Source organism: Monodon monoceros, unplaced genomic scaffold (assembly GCF_005190385.1).
Source record: "Monodon monoceros isolate NGI ecotype Baffin Bay Population unplaced genomic scaffold, NGI_Narwhal_1 Super_Scaffold_21, whole genome shotgun sequence".
Taxonomy (NCBI): Eukaryota; Metazoa; Chordata; class Mammalia; order Artiodactyla; family Monodontidae; genus Monodon; species Monodon monoceros.
The window spans coordinates 147,528,853-147,547,636 of record NW_021703778.1 but is presented as its reverse complement, the minus strand read 5'-3'; the positions used below and the strand labels follow the sequence as shown (position 1 = coordinate 147,547,636).

Sequence of the window (18,784 nt, the reverse complement as noted above, 5' to 3'; positions counted from 1 at the left end):
GGAGGGAGGGAGGGACGGAGGGAGGGAGGGACGGAGGGAGGGAGGGAGAGTAAGAGAAAGTAAAAAGGTTCCAACAAGAAGAGCCTCACCATCTGTTCATCTTCTTTGGCAGCCCAACTGGCACTGAACGTTTGACCTCCACTGTCTTTCATCAGTCGGATTTGAACATGCTGGAGATAGGCAGAGAATGCTATTCGGGCCTGCACTTTGCTACAGAAATCCAAAACAACATACCGTTATGAGACAGAATGGTGCACCTACCAAATGTGTGCTTGCCTCTCTCAAAGTGGCCTTTGAGGATCCTTCTATTAGGATGGCTAAGAAAAATGAAGCCCATCATACAGTCACTGAGTAAAGATTCCTTCCACCCAGTACATGAGATTTCTTTTTTTCTATTTAAAGAATCAGAGATGGAGAACCCTACTTATTTTCTCATTATTACCATGGCGTGGGGGGCGGGGGGGAAATCAAGCAAGAATAGAGAATCATGTTTCCTACTCTTATACCTTATCTTTTGGAACTTTTAAACAACTTTCTCGGGGAAATGGACAGGAAAAGTACCGAATTTTCACAAGAACCTTTGTATTGATACAGAAAGGTTTTTCTGCCTTGGAGGCCCTTAAAAACATACTTATCAGTTAGTACAAAAGTATGGCTTTTGCTATAGCAACTAATTTCTGGTGTGCAAAAGCCTCCAAAGCAGGAAACAGATAAATCCTACAAAGGAACTTTGAGACCAAATTTAAGGTCAGGCTTTTCTCAACTACAAGACGGGAGTGGCTGGAGCCCAGAACAAATGAGTGAGGTCCAACGGAGTTTGGCATAGATGCACTGACCGGCTAGGATGAGCCCAGATGTTCAGGGGGAAAAAGAAGTCCACACATATAATAAAAAGCACCTCAGCAACATCACTGAAGAAGCCAGCTGATTTCTGCTTGGAGGTCTAGGTTGGAAACAAGGAAATCTGATCAAGCTATCATTTAGAAGACAGGAGTACCAGAGAAACACTGATGACTTTCACTTCAGCTGCTAACTGCAGAAGATCTGTTTTCTTTCAGGAGAGACTGTAGTTACTTCAGCTGCTTGGCCTTCTGATATGCTAGCCAAAATTACATCAGCGAAGATTAGGGCCCAACACAAACTTTGTTTACAATCCTCACACATGCAATCACTGAATGCTTTCTACTCACTGTTCCCCCAAGGTTAGGACGAAGGACTTGTCCAGAGTAAACTGGAAATCCTAGGAGGGTCTACATCTATCTTCTATGTGTGTGCTGGAAGGGAGAGGAGTCAGGTTGGGGAGTAGATTTGCTTTTCAAGCTCTTCAGAGTATGAAATATAAGGCTACATCTTTGTTATTAATAGGAATAGTTTATGGGAGCACAATATGATTTTGAAATTTATATTTTCAAATGTTTTTCATCAAGAAGAACACTTAAAATCCTTGTTCTGGAGACCATATACACTTTCCCCTCAACCGTTCCCATAAGCTAATTATTTTCAAGTCAAAATAAATGAAAAAAGACTCTCCATTTTGGTCAACAAATTCACTTGCAATAAAGTGAGCTAAAAATGGTATGTTTCAGACACCTCCAAATGTAGCAAAATACCCAGTTTTATTGACTATTTCCCTAATATTAAAATATGAAGGTCTTTTGGATAAGGGAATTACTGCTTGGAAGTTGAGATTTCAATCAACCTTTTGTTGCAAATCACTGTTGTAAATCAAACGAACAAGAACTGAGTTTTCCATCTCTAAAAACCTTACTAGAGATCTGTGGGATGTTAATCCTGAGGTTGTCCCTAAGGTATTGGACACATTGGTCAGCTAGTAATCTGTAACTGACAAACCAAAATAATAGAATAATTTACACCAAAGAAATCTATTTAAAAAAAATAAAATCCTATGGAGATCCTCAGCATACAAAAATATACAACTAGTGGGCTGGGGCCTGGAGCCTTGAATCCTTGCCATGGAACACCCCCAGATCCCTCAGTAGCCACTGAGATGCTCCACAGAATTATGGGCAGCTCCAGGGAACACAGTTTGAAAACCACTGATTTATTACATTAACACACCCTGCAATTACAAGAGTTTACTCTTTAAAAGTAAGATCCGTAAGATTTATGAATAACTCATTTATTTCTACAACATCTAAGCAGAATTTTATTGCTGGAAAGGACATTAGAATATAGTCCAGTGGTTTTCAAATGTTCTATTTCAATTCAGTGGACTCCTCCTTCCTCTCTAGAGAGCACAGTTTGAAAAACCTGTCTATGTCTAACCCCATACCCTGGCCTAACAGAAAAGAAAACTGAGGCCTAGAGAAGCTCTCTGACTTGCCTGTGGTCACAATGCCAGTTGGCAAGCACTGAAAAGCCAGAGTCAAGTCTTCGGACAGAGCCCTCTCTGCTCTCCACTAATGCAACTACTCATTCTCCACGCACCATTCCAAACCTTAACTCTGCCCTCCAATCCCCTAAACGCCAATATCACCCTCCATCCTTGCAGTATAAGAACTCACCTCCAGCTTAGAAACTAAAGGCCGTCATGCTTATATAACTACACTTCCTGCCTCTTTAACCTCTAACTACTGCATTCATTACAGGAAGAGACACCCCTCCATTGGCCTCTTCCTACCTTCCTTTAGGACAATATATCCATTTCTGTATCTCTAATTCTTTTACTATCAAAGCCTCCCCCTAATCTCTAAATAAGCTCCAGAATCCCAGAATCTTTTTTCTCTTAGCTTGCTCCCTCTTTCTGATGAGTTCTCACCTGTCTTTCATTCATTGTCAAACTCTCTGAAAAAGTTAGTTCGCACTTGCTTTCCTATTTGCTCAACTCACAATTTCTCTTCTACCCACGAAGTCCACCCCCAGGTCATAAATGCAGGAGACTCTTTTCAGGTCTCATCCTAACTTGGGCTGCCAGAGGCACTCTATAGCTTGAAACTCTCATCTTGTAGCTTTTCTATACTGTCTCCTCCCTGTTTTATAGCTACCACTCTAACTGCTACTCCTTGGTCTCTTTACTATTAAACACTGGTTTTCCCCAGGCCTCAGTTCTCTTCCTTTTCTCCTGTCTATGCCTGCTGAACTAAACTGAAATGCACAAGCTCGTCTACTCTGAAGTTGTACAGTCCTGTTCAACTCTGACTTTCAAAGCTGTATTTTCACCTATCTACTGATCATCTTCATGCCAGAGCACTTCCACCTCACCGTGTCCCAATTAAAACACATTATTTCTATCATGAAACCAACTCCTGTGCTCCTTATATTGACTGATGGCAGCACCAAGTTACCAAACTTGGAAAATTCAGTCTCTTTGGAATTCTTACATCTACAGGGACCAAGCCCTACCAATTTTAACTTGCAAATTTCATTAACTCCATCCCATTCTCTTCATTCCTATAGCCACTGCTCTGATCAGGACCTTCATCTTCCTGGCTCTGGACTACTTTAACAGTCCCTAACTCAGCTCTCAACCCTTACTTCTCCTCTTATCAATCACTTTCCCACAATGCAACCAGAATTTACTTTCTTTTTTTTTTTTTTTTCATCTTTATTGGAGTATAATTGCTTTACAATGGTGTGCTAGTTTCTGCTTTATAACAAAGTGAATCAGTTATACATATGTTCCCATATCTGACCATATCACACATCTGCTTAAAAATTATCCATCTAGGAAATAAAGTCCAGGCTCCTCTATGGCACTTTATGATCAAATGACATCCAATTTTTTAGTCTCACTGCTTATTGCACCCTTTTCTCCATGTAACGTCACACCAGTAATCTGTATTTCTCAAACTTGCCAAGCTCATTCCAATTTCAGGTTCTTTATACTTGCCGTTCTGCCTGGAATATTCTGCTCCCTGATATTCACATGACTTACTCCTTCTCATCATTTAGGACTCACCTTAAAGCTTACCTCTCCATGCCCAAAGCACCAGAAGCTACAGAAACTTTCTGTCCAATTACACTCTAATACTACACCCTATTTTATTGTCTACACAGCACTTCTTACTGCCTGAAATTACCTTGTTTCTTTGTTTACTGTCAGTCTTCCCCACTAGACTGTGGGCTCCACGACTGTTTTGGTCTCCACCGTAACACTATACAGCCCAGCACAATTCCTGGTATAGATCAAGTGCTCAATAAATATTTGTCGAGGAACTGAATGAATGACTGTACTTCCACCCCTCTGTGCCTTTATTCCCTCTACTAGCACTCCCATACTTAGCTGTCACCTCCCAAATCCGGAAAGCCTACCTGTCGGGGAAGGCCTGGTTCAAATATTGCCTCTTCCCTAATGTCTCTCTAGCCCTCCCAAGCAAGACCAATCACTCCTTTTCCTGTGCCCTAAGAGCCCTTTGTCCATACTGGGGTCATAGCCCCCGCTCTTTAAGTGTCCCCAACTCTAAGCCATGAACTGCTTGAGCTCCCTGTCTCAGTCACCTTGTCCTCTTAAGTCACTAATGCTGAAACCCAACAAGTATTTGTTGAGCCAATGAGACCTGGGTTTGTATCACAGTTCTAGACCTTGGACAAGCAACTTCTCTAAGGCTCAGTTTCCTTGATAGTAATAATATCAAATCACAGTCATTAATTCACAGGATTCCTGTGCATAAGAAATGAAAAATGGCTATAAGGCCACAAGCACAATACCCTGGTACACAGTACAAATTAGCTGTTTTCAGTTTTGCTATTATAATTAGGAAAGGTACATACCTAAGATTGCCATTATCTTGCAGAATCTGCATCAGGTTAAATTTAGGCTCTGGTTCCTGAGTCTCGGTTTTGCAGCACTGTTCACCTTTGTCATTCCATTCAGGAACTTTCACGGCATTTTCTTTGGGTGAATTTTCTACCATAACGGTCAGTGAGGGTGTGTGTTTGGCTCGATTTTCTCCGAGGGACCCTGCAGACTCCTCCTGGGAAGCTTCCTGTTCTTCATCTTCACTGTCTAAGGCAACTTCTTCCTCCTCTTCGCTCTCTGTCTCAGTTTTAACATTCATTTCAGCTGGTTGGGTAATCACTAAATGCGAAGAATCACTAATGTTGCTGAAAAAAGGATTAAATTTTCCTCTCTCCCAATACCTTCCTTTTATCTTTTCAGTAAAAACCCATTTCTAAATCAGACCACAAATAATGCACAAAATTAACAACATACACACGTCCCTCTTATATATTCTAAAAACCTATTAATGATCTTCATTAGAGTTGATGTTTCTCATCGATATACCAATGGTTCTCTCATAACTTAAGGCAAAAACCCTTTTAGTAGAGTAATCTCTACAGCGTGTTAGAGGTTTTCAGAAGGGCATCTTTCACGGGGGTACAATAAGCAGGGGAATATCTTTCTATCATATGTTTATCCATTATCCTTCTCCTTCACTGCCTTGGAAGGTCTATGAGGACAAGGACCATAGCTTTTTTATTCACCAATGAAACCCCAGTGACTAATGTGCTTGATACAGGCACTCAACGAACGAGAGAAGGAGGGAGAAAAAGGAAGTCAATTCGTCCGTGACAAACAAATCTGTAACAAGGGAGATTCTAGGAGAGAAAGAAATTCCCCTTTTTCTGTTCATGTTTAAAATACTTACACAATTCAGCAATGTCAAAGGACGAACTGGACTTCATACCTAATCATGAAAAACCCAAACAATGACGCTCAGGGTTCCATTAAACTTAAGCTAAGTATCAGGTAGTTAAATGATGCTGTCAAAGGCCAAAACGTGTGCACTTCGGATATTCTTCAGTACAAATATCACAGAATGGAAGGTTTAAAAACTTATTATCCTTTTGAAACAAGTTTCCGAGGAAAAAGACTATATCAAAAAAAGTAAGCGTATGTGGTCAGAAAGTCCTGATTCATTAAGTGTTAATTAAGAAGCTGATTAAATCGGTCTGACAGGACACAGATCATAGAGCTTGGTGGAAGCTCACCAGCCGGTACCTGGGTATTTTGGCTGCATTGCCCTCAATCTGCCACTCCGTCGTCGACGTTTTCGCACCTCCAGAGACAGGAGCTTCCTCTCATAAAGAGCAGCGTGCAACTTGGCCCTTAAATTCATATTCTCTACCTTCAATTCCGGTGCTCCATCAACCACAACTCTATGGGAAAAAACATGGTACCTAGAGCCTTCAGAAAGTTCTCTCCTTTATTCCAAGGCTAAGTTTGACAGAACTCTGTAATGATGTCAGGCCAGGCATGGTTACTCTAGTGAATTCTAAAATGTTTGACAGATAAATGGGAATACTGGAATCTACATTAGAATTTCACTAATGGGCTATCTGAATTTGTTAAATGTTCTGAACAAAAATATATCTGAAGACAATGTTTAAGTATTTTTAAGTATTCAGTAATACTGGCTGACTATTCAGTACAGAGATCATAAAGTGCTACCCAACTATGCCTTAAGAATGACTAGAGATACTGGTAACACTTTAATTCTCACTAAGCTGGTAATGGCTAGAGGTGTACTTATTATTTTATTTATTCATTATAACTTACTCAGAATTACACAAATATTCCTTTGACATATATATTTAATAAATACAGATTTAGCACAGGTTGAGACGAGGAGAGGGATGGCTGATAATCTGTGAATATGGCAGCACAGAGCTGAAGGAGACTCACAGGGAAAGCATCTTCGTGAAGAGTCACCAAGACCTTGGGACACACCAAGTCTCAAGCGCTCCAACAGGAGGAACGTCTCTTGGAGCGTACTTAGTTACAGGAGGAGCTGGGGAGAGGTGGCAGGGACTCTCCAGGTATTGAGTACAGGTCAGGAGTTAGGGTCAGAGGCACAGACAAGGGAAGGCAGCAGATGCAGGACAACACCAAATTCCATCAGATCATGGATGGGAAATGGGATGAGGAGAGGGAATGGCTACAGGTACATTAGGCATTAGATAAAATAAATCATACATTAGGTTAAGTGACGGGAATCAGACCCAATCCACACAAGGACCGGGCAAAGTACAGCACAGGCAGAGATAACCAGGTCACAAAAGAGAGACAGGGATCTTGGTCACTAAGTCAGAAAAGACGTATCCATGTTAGTGTCGGAAAGCAGGCAGCCAACTCTGTATACCCAGAACTCAAGATCTAACTGGTTGGCTCTGAACTCTCTCTCTTGTGAACTCTTCACAACTCAAAGCGTATTCCCTTTGAGGTGGAAATTCATCCTCATTCCTCTGGGAGTTTTCAGTCCCTGAGTATGATGGAAAGGCTGTGTCTTTTGGTCTAGTTAGGACTTTTAGAGTTTTCTGGGTGGATGGACTGGATAGTAAGTATTTTGAAGGCCTCCCCTCTAAAGCGGGGAATTGAACCAAGAACTGGGAGGGTCCTGATACGGGGTGCAGAAAAGGGAAGCAAATTAATAAACTTTAAAAATAGTTCAACCCCAGTGTATCATAGTCTCAACCACTGAACATTACCCCCTCACACACACACACACACAGTTATGAAAATAGATTTTTGGCCAATTAAATAATAAAGAAAATAAAACAAATCTGATATTTTAAAATAACAACTATAAGCTTCTAAGAAACCCTGAACAGACATATAAATCACAACTATTACAAGGAATGGAGGCAGGGAATGCTGGGGAAAGAAACAGAATCATAGTTCTATAGAGGCAAGGCCCACGCTTGTCTTGTTTCTCACTGGATCAGTGATGCTTACGAGAGTGCTCAGCACGCACCTGACATACCATAAATACTTCTGAATTAATAAACAACTGAATTCCCTGTAAGTTGTAATACCTTTTATCTATGTCTACTTTATTTCATTTTTCTACACTTTTACTATGAAATATTTAAACAAATAGAAAGATTTAAAGAATTATACAGTGAACATCCATACACCCACTGGCCAGCTTCTACAATGAATATCTTACTATATTTGTTTCATCACATATATATCCAACCTTCTCTTCTTCTATCCATCAATCAGTCCACTTCATTTTTAAAGCATTTCAAAGTTGCACAAAGACATCAGTGCACTTCACTCCTCAACACTTTAACACTCAAATCATTAGGATCTAGAGTTCAATATTTTATAGGGCTTTGAAAGTTTTTTCTCTTTTCTTTTTTTGGGGGGGGGGCGGGGGGAGCTAAAAATGACACACAGTGAAACATCCAAATATTAAATGTCCATATGTCCATCTGATGAGACCTAGAGCTATATAACCCAAACTCTAACATTACTATCCCCTCAGAAAGTTCTCATGCCCCTTCCCAGTAAATCCCTCCCTCATACTCCCGAAGGAAACCGTTCTGAATTTTTGCATCACGTTAGGTTTGCCTGTCCTAGAACTTCAGAAAGATGGAATAGTATAGTATGAACCCTTTTGTGTTGTCTTTCATTCAGCATGTTTTTGAGATTGATCCACGTTGTGAGTATCAGTGTGGATCCTTTTTTTGGCTGAGCATTAGTGCAGGGTATGAATAATCCACCGTTCACCTATTCCCCTATTGTTGGACACCGAAGCTGCTTCTAGTTTTGGAATATTATGAATGAAGCTGCTATGACCATTTTTGTACAAGTCACTTTGTGGTTATGCTTTTCATTTCTTCTGAGTAAAGATCTCAGAGTGGAATTTTCTAGGCTAACAAACTGCCAGACTCTAAAGTGCCTGTACCGGGCTTCCCTGGTGGCGCAGTGGTTGGGAGTCCGCCTGCCGATGCAGGGGACGTGGGTTCGGGCCCCGGTCCGGGAGGATCCCACATGCCGCGGAGCGGCTGGGCCCGTGAGCCATGGCCGCTGGGCCTGCGCGTCCGGAGCCTGTGCTCCGCAACGGGAGAAGCCATAGCAGTGAGAGGCCCACGTACCGCAAAAAAAAAAAAAAAAAAAGTATTAAAGTGCCTGTACCAGTTTACGCTGCCAGTGACAATTTATCAGAGTTCCATGAGCTCCACATCCTCACTATTTGATGTTGTCAGCCATTTTTTTCCAGTTTTATTGAGGTATAATTGACAAATAAAATTATATTTAAAGTATACAATGTAATGATTTGATACAATTTTAGCCATTCTGCTGGATGTTTAGTGGTATCTCATGATTTTAATTTGCAATTCTCTTATAACAAAGGTTGTAAAGCACATTTTCGTTAGTATATTGGTTATTCATATATATTCCTTTTAAAATGTCCAAGCATTTTACCCATTTGTAACTGGGCTGATTGTCTTATAATTATTTAGTTGTAGGAGTTTGTTATATTTTCTATATAGAAGTCCTTTGACAGATATGTTTGATGAATATCTTCACTCAGTCTATGGCTTGTCTAGTAATTTTCTTAATAGTGTCTTTATAACAAAAATATTTAATTTTGAGGAAATCAAACTTATCATTTTTTCATTTTTGCTGATTATTTACTGTGTCATGTCTAAAAACTTTTGCCAAGCCCAAAGTCACAAAGATATTTTCCTTACAAAGTTTTAGACTAATAGCTTTTACGTTTATGTCTATGAATCACCTCTAATTTTTGTGGGAGACAGAGGTTAAAGTTCACTTTTTAAAATACAATATTCAGTTCCAGCCCCATTTATTAAAAAGTTTCCTTTCCCCATTGGATTACTTTAGGCCTTTTGTTTAAAGTCATGCAGGCCTATTTCTGGGCTCTTTATTCTGTTCCATTGATCAATTTGCAACAGTTTTGATTACTATAGCGTTATAATATTTCTTCTTCTAGGTACTCTAGGTCTTCTTCAAGATTACTTTGGATATTCTAAGCTCTTTGCATTTTCATATACATTGAAAAAAAGGTCAATTTCTACAAAAAAATCTACTAGAATATTCTTTAGATCAATTTGGGGAGAATGAATACTTACAATATTAAGTCTTCTAATCCATGAACATGACATATCTCTGCACTTATTTAGATCTTCTTTAATCTCTTAATTTATTTATTAAATTGTGTTGGGTCTTCATTGCTGTGTGCAGGCTTTCTCTAGTTGCAGCGAGTGGGGGCTACTCTTTGCTGCGGTGCACAGGCTTCTCATTGCGGTGGCTTCTCTTGTTGCAGAGCACGGGCTCTAGGTGCATGGGCTTCAGTAGTTGTGGCGTGTGGGCTCCAGAGCGCGGGCTCAGTAGCTGTGGCACACGGGCTTAGCTGCTCCGTGGCATGTGGGATCTTCCCGGACCAGGGCTCGAACCTGTGTCCCCTGCATTGGCAGGCGGATTCTTAACCACTCTGCCACCAGGGAAGTCCTCTTTAATCTCTTTAAGTAATATTTAGGAGCTTTTAATATATAGGTATTGAGCATATTTTGTTAAATTTACCCCTAAGAATTTCATATTTTCAAAAGCTATTATAAATGGAATTTTAAATTTCATTTTCCATTTACTGCTAGTATACTAAAAAAAACAACAGATTTTAGTATATTGACCTTGTATCCCAAGACCTTGCTAAGTGCACTTGAATGTTCTTGTAGTTATTCTGTGTATGCCTTATAACTTTCTACTAACCTGATCATGTCATCTAAGAGTAAAGATATTTGACCTCTTCCTTTCTAATCTGTATGCCTTTTACTTCTTTTTCTTCCCCTTGCTTTATTGTACTGCCTAGGACCTCTAGTATAAAGGGAATACAAGTGGTGAAAGCAGACATCTTGCCTTATCACTAATCATAGGGTAACCCTCATTATGTCAGTATGACATTAGAAGTAGGTTTTTCATAGAAGGCCTTTATCAGGCTGAAGAATTTCTCTTCTATGCCTGATGTGTAAGAGTTTTTCTCATAAACATGTGGTGAATTTCATCAATTTAACACACATGGGTTTTTCTTTTTTTTTTTTTTCAGCAATAAAATGATGATCTGGTTTTTTTCCCCTTTAATTAATATGGTGAATTATATTGACTAATTTTCAAATGTTAAATCAACCTTGCATTACTGGGGAAAATCTCACTTTAGTCATCTGTATTATCCTTTTCATATACTGATGGATTCTATTTGCTAATATTCTTTTAAGAAATTCTGTATCTATGTTCATGTAGATATTAGCCTATAATTTTTTTAAATGTCTTTGTCAGGTTTTCATGTCATACTTTTCTGGCATCATAAAATGAATTGGGAAGTATCCTTGCCTATGTTTTTGAAAGAGTTTGCGTAAGACTGGTGCATATTCTTCCTCAAATGCTGATACAATTCACCAGTGAAACTACCTGGAGTTTGCTTTGTAGGAAAGTTTTTGATTACAAATTCAATATTCTGATTAAGTATTGCAGCTCTATTTACAATAGCCAGGACATGGAAGCAACCTAAGTGTCCATCATCGGATTAATGGATAAAGAAGATGTGGCACATATATACAATGGAATATTACTCAGCCATAAAAAGAAACGAAATTGAGATATTTGTAGTGAGGTGGATGGACCTAGAGTCTGTCATACAGAGTGAAGTAAGTCAGGAAGAGAAAAACAAATACCGTATGCTAACACATATATATGGAATCTAAGGAAAAAAAAAAAAGGTCGTGAAGAAACTAGGGGTAAGACGGGAATAAAGACACAGACCTACTAGAGAATGGACTTGAGGATATGGGGAGGGGGAAGGGTAAGCTGTGACAAAGTGAGAGAGTGGCATGGACATATATACACTACCAAACGTAAAATAGATAGCTAGTGGGAAGCAGCCGCATAGCACAGGGAGATCAGCTAGGTGGTTTGTGACCACCTAGAGGGGTGAGATAGGGAGGGTGGGAGGGAGGGAGACACACGAGGGAAGAGATATGGAAACATATGTATATGTATAACTGATTCACTTTGTTATAAAGCAGAAACTAACACACCACTGTAAAGCAATTATACTCCAATAAAGATGTTTAATAAATAAATAAAAATAAAGCTATAAGTCACACCCATCACACACACCACCAAACAGTACTTTAGCTGCACCCCACACATTTTAATGTTATATTTTTATTATTGTTCAGTTCAAAATGTTTTGAATTTTCCTTATGATTTCTTCCTTGACCCATGTATTATTTAGAAACGTGTTGTTTAATTCCCAAATATTTCTTATTGATTTCTAATATCATTGTAGTCAAAGGACACACTCTGTATGATTTTAATCCTTTCAAACGTATTAAGACTTGTTTCATGCTCCAGCATAAGGTTTGTCATATGCCACCTTTTATTTGCTTATACCTCTATACCACCAGAAAACCCATAATGATGGCAATATAAATTGTCCTAAAGAAAGGACAAAACCCACTGATCTTTAAATATTCTGGTTGTTTAAGTATTTTTTTCTAATTTCCAAATTGATAGTAGTATACTCTAGGAAGTATATTCCTTGACTAGTAACTGGAGAAAATCTATAAACTAAGCATGACTTTCATTTGGAAACAAGCTACAAAACTTGATTTCTCTCAGTTTTCCCTACATTAAATGGCAATCATATTTTCCTTCTTTAAATAAGGATTAGATTTATGCTTCAAAAGATTTGGAAGAGAAAACCAAGTTTATCTTTTTTTTTTTTTTTTTGCGGTACGCGGGCCTCTCACTGTTGTGGCCTCTCCCGTCGCGGAGCACAGGCTACGGACGTGCAGGCTCAGCGGCCATGGCTCACGGGCCTAGCCGCTCCGCGGCACGTGGGATCTTTCCGGACCGGGGCACGAACTCATGTCCCCTGCATCGGCAGGCGGACTCTCAACCACTGCGCCACCAGGGAAGTCCCCCTTATCTTAATTTTTAAATGTAAAACAAAAAGCTAGCTATAGGAGGTTTCTTTCTTATTGTCATTTTGCTTTGTAAAGAGAAATAGCACAAAGGGGATTTACATAATCTCTCAAACCAGAAGGTGTGTAATTAGGGTTGAGTTTTTGTTCTAGTTGCAGTCTTCAGTTGGGCAAGGCCATCCCAGCGGTTCTTCTAAGACCTTTCTCTCCTCTGCCAAAATTCAGAGCCACAGGTATTTTTCACACTTTTAGTTCCAAGGCAAAGTGGAAGCAACTCTGGTCAGTCCCATAAGGTGCAAAGCTGTATGCCCCAGGTATGTCAAGGCCAAAACATAACCTTTTCTTTGAATTTAGCATGAGGCAGGTCTGGAAATCTCATTAATAATTTGGGCTCTCTCACATAGCCAAACAAGAATACTATTATTATCACTGAAATGACATATTGTAGTTATAAAATTATAAATCCCAAACTTAGTTTGTAAAATGTTGCCACGGAATAGTGCTTCAATAGAAAACATTTTTATGTTACTATTTAAGCTGAGTCAAACTGAAATGGTTATATAAAGTATCATGCTTAGCCTGTGTATGGTCACATACTATGCACACAGAAAGAACTTCTCAACTTTCAAAAATCAGTTACCGTGTTCTTCCTGTCAACAAGCTTCTTCTTGGGTTTCCCCTACAGAATTAGAAAGGACAAGTGGGTTAGAGCACTACACAGATATTCATTCTCTCCTGAGTTCACACACACACACACACTCCTGAGATTTGTACTACAGAAATTCAACATAGAATTATGCCAGGGAAGGCATCTTGGGTTAGAAGCAGACAGATGAACTGAGAACATGCTCAGAAAAGAACAGAGTACCATAACCTTTAGGGAGGATCAATAAAAAACAAAAGGAAGAGGACAAATGAATTCTAGAGGAAATTTCTAACAATTACTTGCATTTGTGTATCTCGCCACAAGTCTAATCACACTTATTCTTCACAACAACTGTTGAGCCCCATTTATAAAAAGGAGCAGGATAAGACCATTTTGTGACATGCCCAATGTCAGAGCTTTAAAGGGTTTAACGCTGAGCCTGTAACTTTGCTCTCAGACTCCAGTGTTCTTTCTACTTGCACTGAACTGTATTAGGGAAAGAAGCCAATCTCAATTCTCATGGGGTTCAAAAAAGATGCTCATGAGAAATACATTTTCCATAATTAAAAAAATCTCTTTAAAAAAGAGATGTTCTTCATTGTCTCTAAACTAGAGTTGGGGTCTAACCACAGGAAGTAAGTACCATTCAGGTTTAAACTGGCTTTTGTTTTTCATTCAAATTCCTTTCACTTGACCCTCTCTTTTTTTAAAAACATTTCCCCAGTTTTATTTGTACTCATTTGTGAGTGTGTATATTTAGTTCTGTACAATTTTATCACTGTGTAGGTTCATGAATCCACAGACAAGATACTGAACAATCCTATCACCATAAGGACCCCCTATGTTGCCCTTTTATAACCTAACCTCTGGCTTCCTTTAATCTGTTCTCCATTCTAAAATTTTATCCTTTCAAAATTGTTATATAAATGGAATCATACAACATGTAACCTATGATATTGGTTTATTAAAAAGGAGATGGATGCAATCAATACCAAGATCTTCTATCTATAGAAAAATCAAGTGAAAAATCTGTCTCCACCGAAACATTTTATCTTTTCCTTCCCATGTCTTCTATCTGTGCCAGTGTCCTAATACTGTCAACTTATTATCAGAAATTATTTTAACTTTTATTATTTTAACTTTTTTATCAGATAATGGTTTGCACCAGTAATTCGCAATCATGGCTTCACATTATAATCACCTGAGCAGCTTTTAGTAAGTACAAGACTTCAGTCTGGGAAGGGCTAGAGCACAAATATGGTGTTACTAACATGCAGCCAGGGTTAAAATTACTGTCATGCTGTGAGACAGTAGGTATGACACTGTTTGCCAGGGCAGGGTGGGTAAGTGGGGGATGAGTCGGGGAGGGCAGAGAAGGCAGACAAAATGAACCAGTTATGAAATGAAATGATTAGAGAATTAGCTTGAAAGTAGTTCTGGCAGTAACGCAACAGGATTTGCAAGAGAGAACACATCCCTTCAGGTTGAAGAGAACAGATTTAATGGAGGATGTTAGGGCTTGCAACAAACACAATTTCATTTTTTTAAGGCATGTTTTTGTGTGTGTGCCTACCACGTGGTAGGTTCTTGATACTGACAGAGATGAACATAACAAAGTACCTACTCTTAAAAGCCAACTTGAAAGTAGACAGAGTAGTTAGTAAACAGACAATTATAATACAATATGTACAATATGGGAATCTAAATCAGATGGAGGGATAAGAAGGGCGGGGAGAACTTCCTTCTAGTCTAGGTAAGAAGATGAAGGCCATAGCTAGAATAAGAATTCAGGATAAACTGAAGGTCACTCCAAGGGAATGTATGGGAATTCCAAGGGAATGTGAGGATAAAGAGGCATGAAAGAGCAGTACATATGGTCTGATTGGCCATGGGTTGGTATTGAAAAGTGGAGATTAGGCTAAAAAGATAGGCAAGAGTAAATCAGGAGGGCCTTTCTTTGCTAAACAGGGAAATTCATGTTTCTTGAATCAAAGTTTTTAGAATGCTTTATAAGCAGGAGTTGTTACTGCAGCCTTAAGAGAGAAGTCAGGGAGGGCACCAATTTGGATGGGAAAAAAGATTAATCCTCTATCTGAAATTTAGCATCATATACATGTAGGGGACCATCCACAGTAGTATAAGTGCGATTTTTTTTTAACATCTTTATTGGCGTATAATTGCTTTACAATGGTGTGTTAGTTTCTGCTTTATAACAAAGTGAATCAGTTATACATATACATACGTCCCCTTATCTCTTCCCTCTTGCGTCTCCCTCCCTCCCACCCTCCCTATCCCACCCCTCTAGGTGGTCACAAAGCACTGAGCTGATCTCCCTGTGCTATGCGGCTGCTTCCCACTAGCTATCTATTTTACGTTTGGTAGTGTATATATGTCCATGCCACTCTCTCACTTTGTCCCAGCTTACCCTTCCCCCTCCCCAGGTCCTCAAGTCCATTCTCTACGTCTGTGTCTTTATATAAGTGGGGTTTTGCTACCAAAAGAAATAACACGTTTCTTCATATTACTTTAGAGTTGTTCCAGGGTCACAAAATATTGCCAACACTTATCACACTTTTTAAATTATGGTAGTTATTAGACCCACTGCTATTAACACATCATTGAATGTGTTAATAAAGCAGCACATATGTCATTACATCTCAAATTTTTTTAATTGCTATGCTCCCCCCTAAAAGAATGCTTCCTAGTTTTGGTGGTGGTTCCCAGATTGCCTGTTCCACCTTCCTTCTACCTCATGGGAAGCTCAACTGCAGAAAGATCTAGCCTCAAGCATAGAGTCCATATCAGTTCAGAAACAGGCTGACACAAGCTTTGAGGAAACTCACGCAAACCACCAATCCTAAGCAAACAGTCCGTTACTTATAAATATGACTCTGGACAATCAAAAGTCACCAGACATTTCAGGAAATATAATAGCATAAACTAGAAAGAATGAGGTGAACAAATAGAAGTAATCCAGAAGAATTAAACATAGTGCAAAAAATAGAAAGGAACTTTAAATAAAGTAATTATGATAGTCAGAGAGATGTAAAAAGATATTTGGAATACTGTGATTTATAGTGAGAAACACATATTTGGTCTTCATCCCTGTTTCTGGCACAGAGCTCCTAAAACCCTTGAAATGTTTAAGTGATGAGTGGTAGAGGAGTTTTTTGTCACGCTAATGAGGTGACTTTTAGAAAGCCCTTGGATCAGCTAAGGATGAGGGCTGGTCACCAGAGGAACCAACCCTGTGATGAGAGGGTTGAAACTTTCAGTCCCATCCCCCTGAGCTCCTGGGAGGGGAGAGGGGCTAGAGATAGAGTTCAATTACCAATGGTTGATGATTTAATCAATCGTGCTTATGTAAGGGGGCCTCCATAAAAACCCAGGAGTATGGGGTTCAGAGAGCTTCCGGGTTGGTGATGTGGGGAGAATGGTGTACCTGGAGAGGGCATGAAGCTCCGTACCCTTTCCCTATACCTTGCCCTGTGCGTCTTTTCCATCCGGTTGTTCATGAGTTAGATCCTTTTATAATAAACTGGTGATCTAATGAGTTAAATGTTTTTCTGAGTTCTGTGAGCCGCTCTAGCAAATTAATAGCACCCAAGGAAGGGGTCGTGGGAAGCTCTGATAGACAGCCAGTAGGTAGAAGTAAAGGTAACAACCTGGGCCTGTGACGAGCATCTGAAGTTATGGGGGTGGAATCTTGTAGGACTGAACCCTTAAACTGTGGAATCTGATGCTAATCTCCAGGTAGACAGTATCAGAATTGAACTGAATTCTCGGACAACAGAAGGGTGCAACTGCTTGGTGCTGTAGGGGAAACACCCTACCTCCCCCACATTGGAATTGGTACCAGAACAAATTTAATATCATATCCAGAAACTATGAAAACTAGTCAGAAAGCAAAAACAGTTCTTGGATGTTAAAATCATACTTGCCAAAATAAAAAAAAGTAGATCAAACAACCCTCTTCTGTGCTGGTACTGAGTAACAAAATAGGTAAGGCTGAAGATCAATTTAGAATTTTAGAAGACAAAATTCAAGAAATCTCCAAGAATTTAAAGCTAAGAGACAATGAGATCAAAAGTATGAGAAAAAGGTAAAGAAATACAGAGGATGGAGCAAAAGATCCAAATTTCATCTAACAGAAGTTCCACAAGGAGAGGAAAGACAGGATAAGGGGAATATTTCCCACAGTTAATAGACTTAAATCTCCAGACTGAAAGGATTCATCCACCGCAAAAGCAAAATAATGAAAAGTAACACGCCAGAACACACCTCGGTATAATGTCTGAAAAGTAAAGATAAAGAAGCCTTGTAAAATTTTCCAGGGAGGAGGTAGGGGGTGGGGCACTGGGACCAGGTTATATATAAAGAATTGAGCTTCTATGTCTTCCAAGTAAATCTCAAGATCTCTTTTGTTAGAAGCTACACAGTGTAATTACTCAATGGTAATAACCACAAATTTACAGAGAGAAACTGGAAATCCCATATAGATCCTGATAGTGGATAATGAAATTACAAGAAATGGCTGGAATCTGGGTATCTATTTTTAAGAATCCCACAAAAAAAGCACACATACCTTGAAAATAATGCAGATTTCTTTAAATAACTAAGGTTCCTTGTTAGTCAATTACTGAACTGTACTGTAACGCAGTTATGTCTCAGGGGCAACAGAAGTATGTGGGACTAAGCAGTCCCTGACTGCTGTGCTAGTTGAATTCCAATGTCTGCTTTCCATCATTTCTCCCCTATTTTCCCTTGTATTGAGGTTATCAGTTGTCATTTCTTACAACTCTCACTGTATTTATTTTGCGAATTACCACCCCTCCACCTTTTCTAATCTGATCCTTCTAATCTCGTCTAGTCTAGAAAAACAGATAATCATGTCTGTTAAAATTGCGTCTGAAAGTAAAAAGGCACTGAGTAAAGTCCTTCCTTTAAGAAGGGCAAGTTTTAGGGTATGTGTTAAGATTGCTTAAAGATCTTTACGGTTTAATTTTGTAGCATCTGGAAATATTACACAGTGCTGAGAGTTAACGAATTCTGAAAAAATGAGGTTTTATATTGTGTTTTCCGTAAGGCTCTTTCTATCAGATATTACTGAAGACTTTTATAAGGCCTCTTTTCTGCTTTTCTTCTTTTGCATGTACTTTCTCTTAATTTTGTGACCTAGTCCTACTAAATTTATAAGAGTAGCAAATCTCCACCTGTCCTGGAAGAGACGTGTCGCCAGCATATAGTTCATGGAGGTCTTGTGTTCAAGGTAGGACCTGAAAGACAAAGAGAAGAACTGGTTATTTCTTAAAGCTTAGTTGAAGGGGAAAATACAGAAATAAAAACATGAATCAAGCACAAAAGTGACAGGTTATTTATATACTGTTTCTAAAAATATATAGTCTCTAAAGTGACAAGGGAGGAGATAGTTGCTCAAATCATATT

General features: G+C 39.2%; 1 protein-coding gene across 1 annotated transcript in view; it reads right to left on the bottom strand.

Annotated features, from left to right (window-relative positions):
* TTLL5 (tubulin tyrosine ligase like 5) overlaps nt 1–18,784 on the bottom strand; it is a 307,505-nt gene that overhangs the window by 190,953 nt on the left and 97,768 nt on the right. Inside the window, exons 19-22 of the mRNA XM_029239548.1 lie at nt 18,553–18,615; nt 5,963–6,120; nt 4,732–5,038; nt 90–210 (exon numbers count right to left, since the gene is read on the bottom strand). Of these exons, the coding sequence (XP_029095381.1) occupies nt 90–210; nt 4,732–5,038; nt 5,963–6,120; nt 18,553–18,615 (649 nt within the window). The remainder of the gene's footprint in view (nt 1–89; nt 211–4,731; nt 5,039–5,962; nt 6,121–18,552; nt 18,616–18,784) is intronic.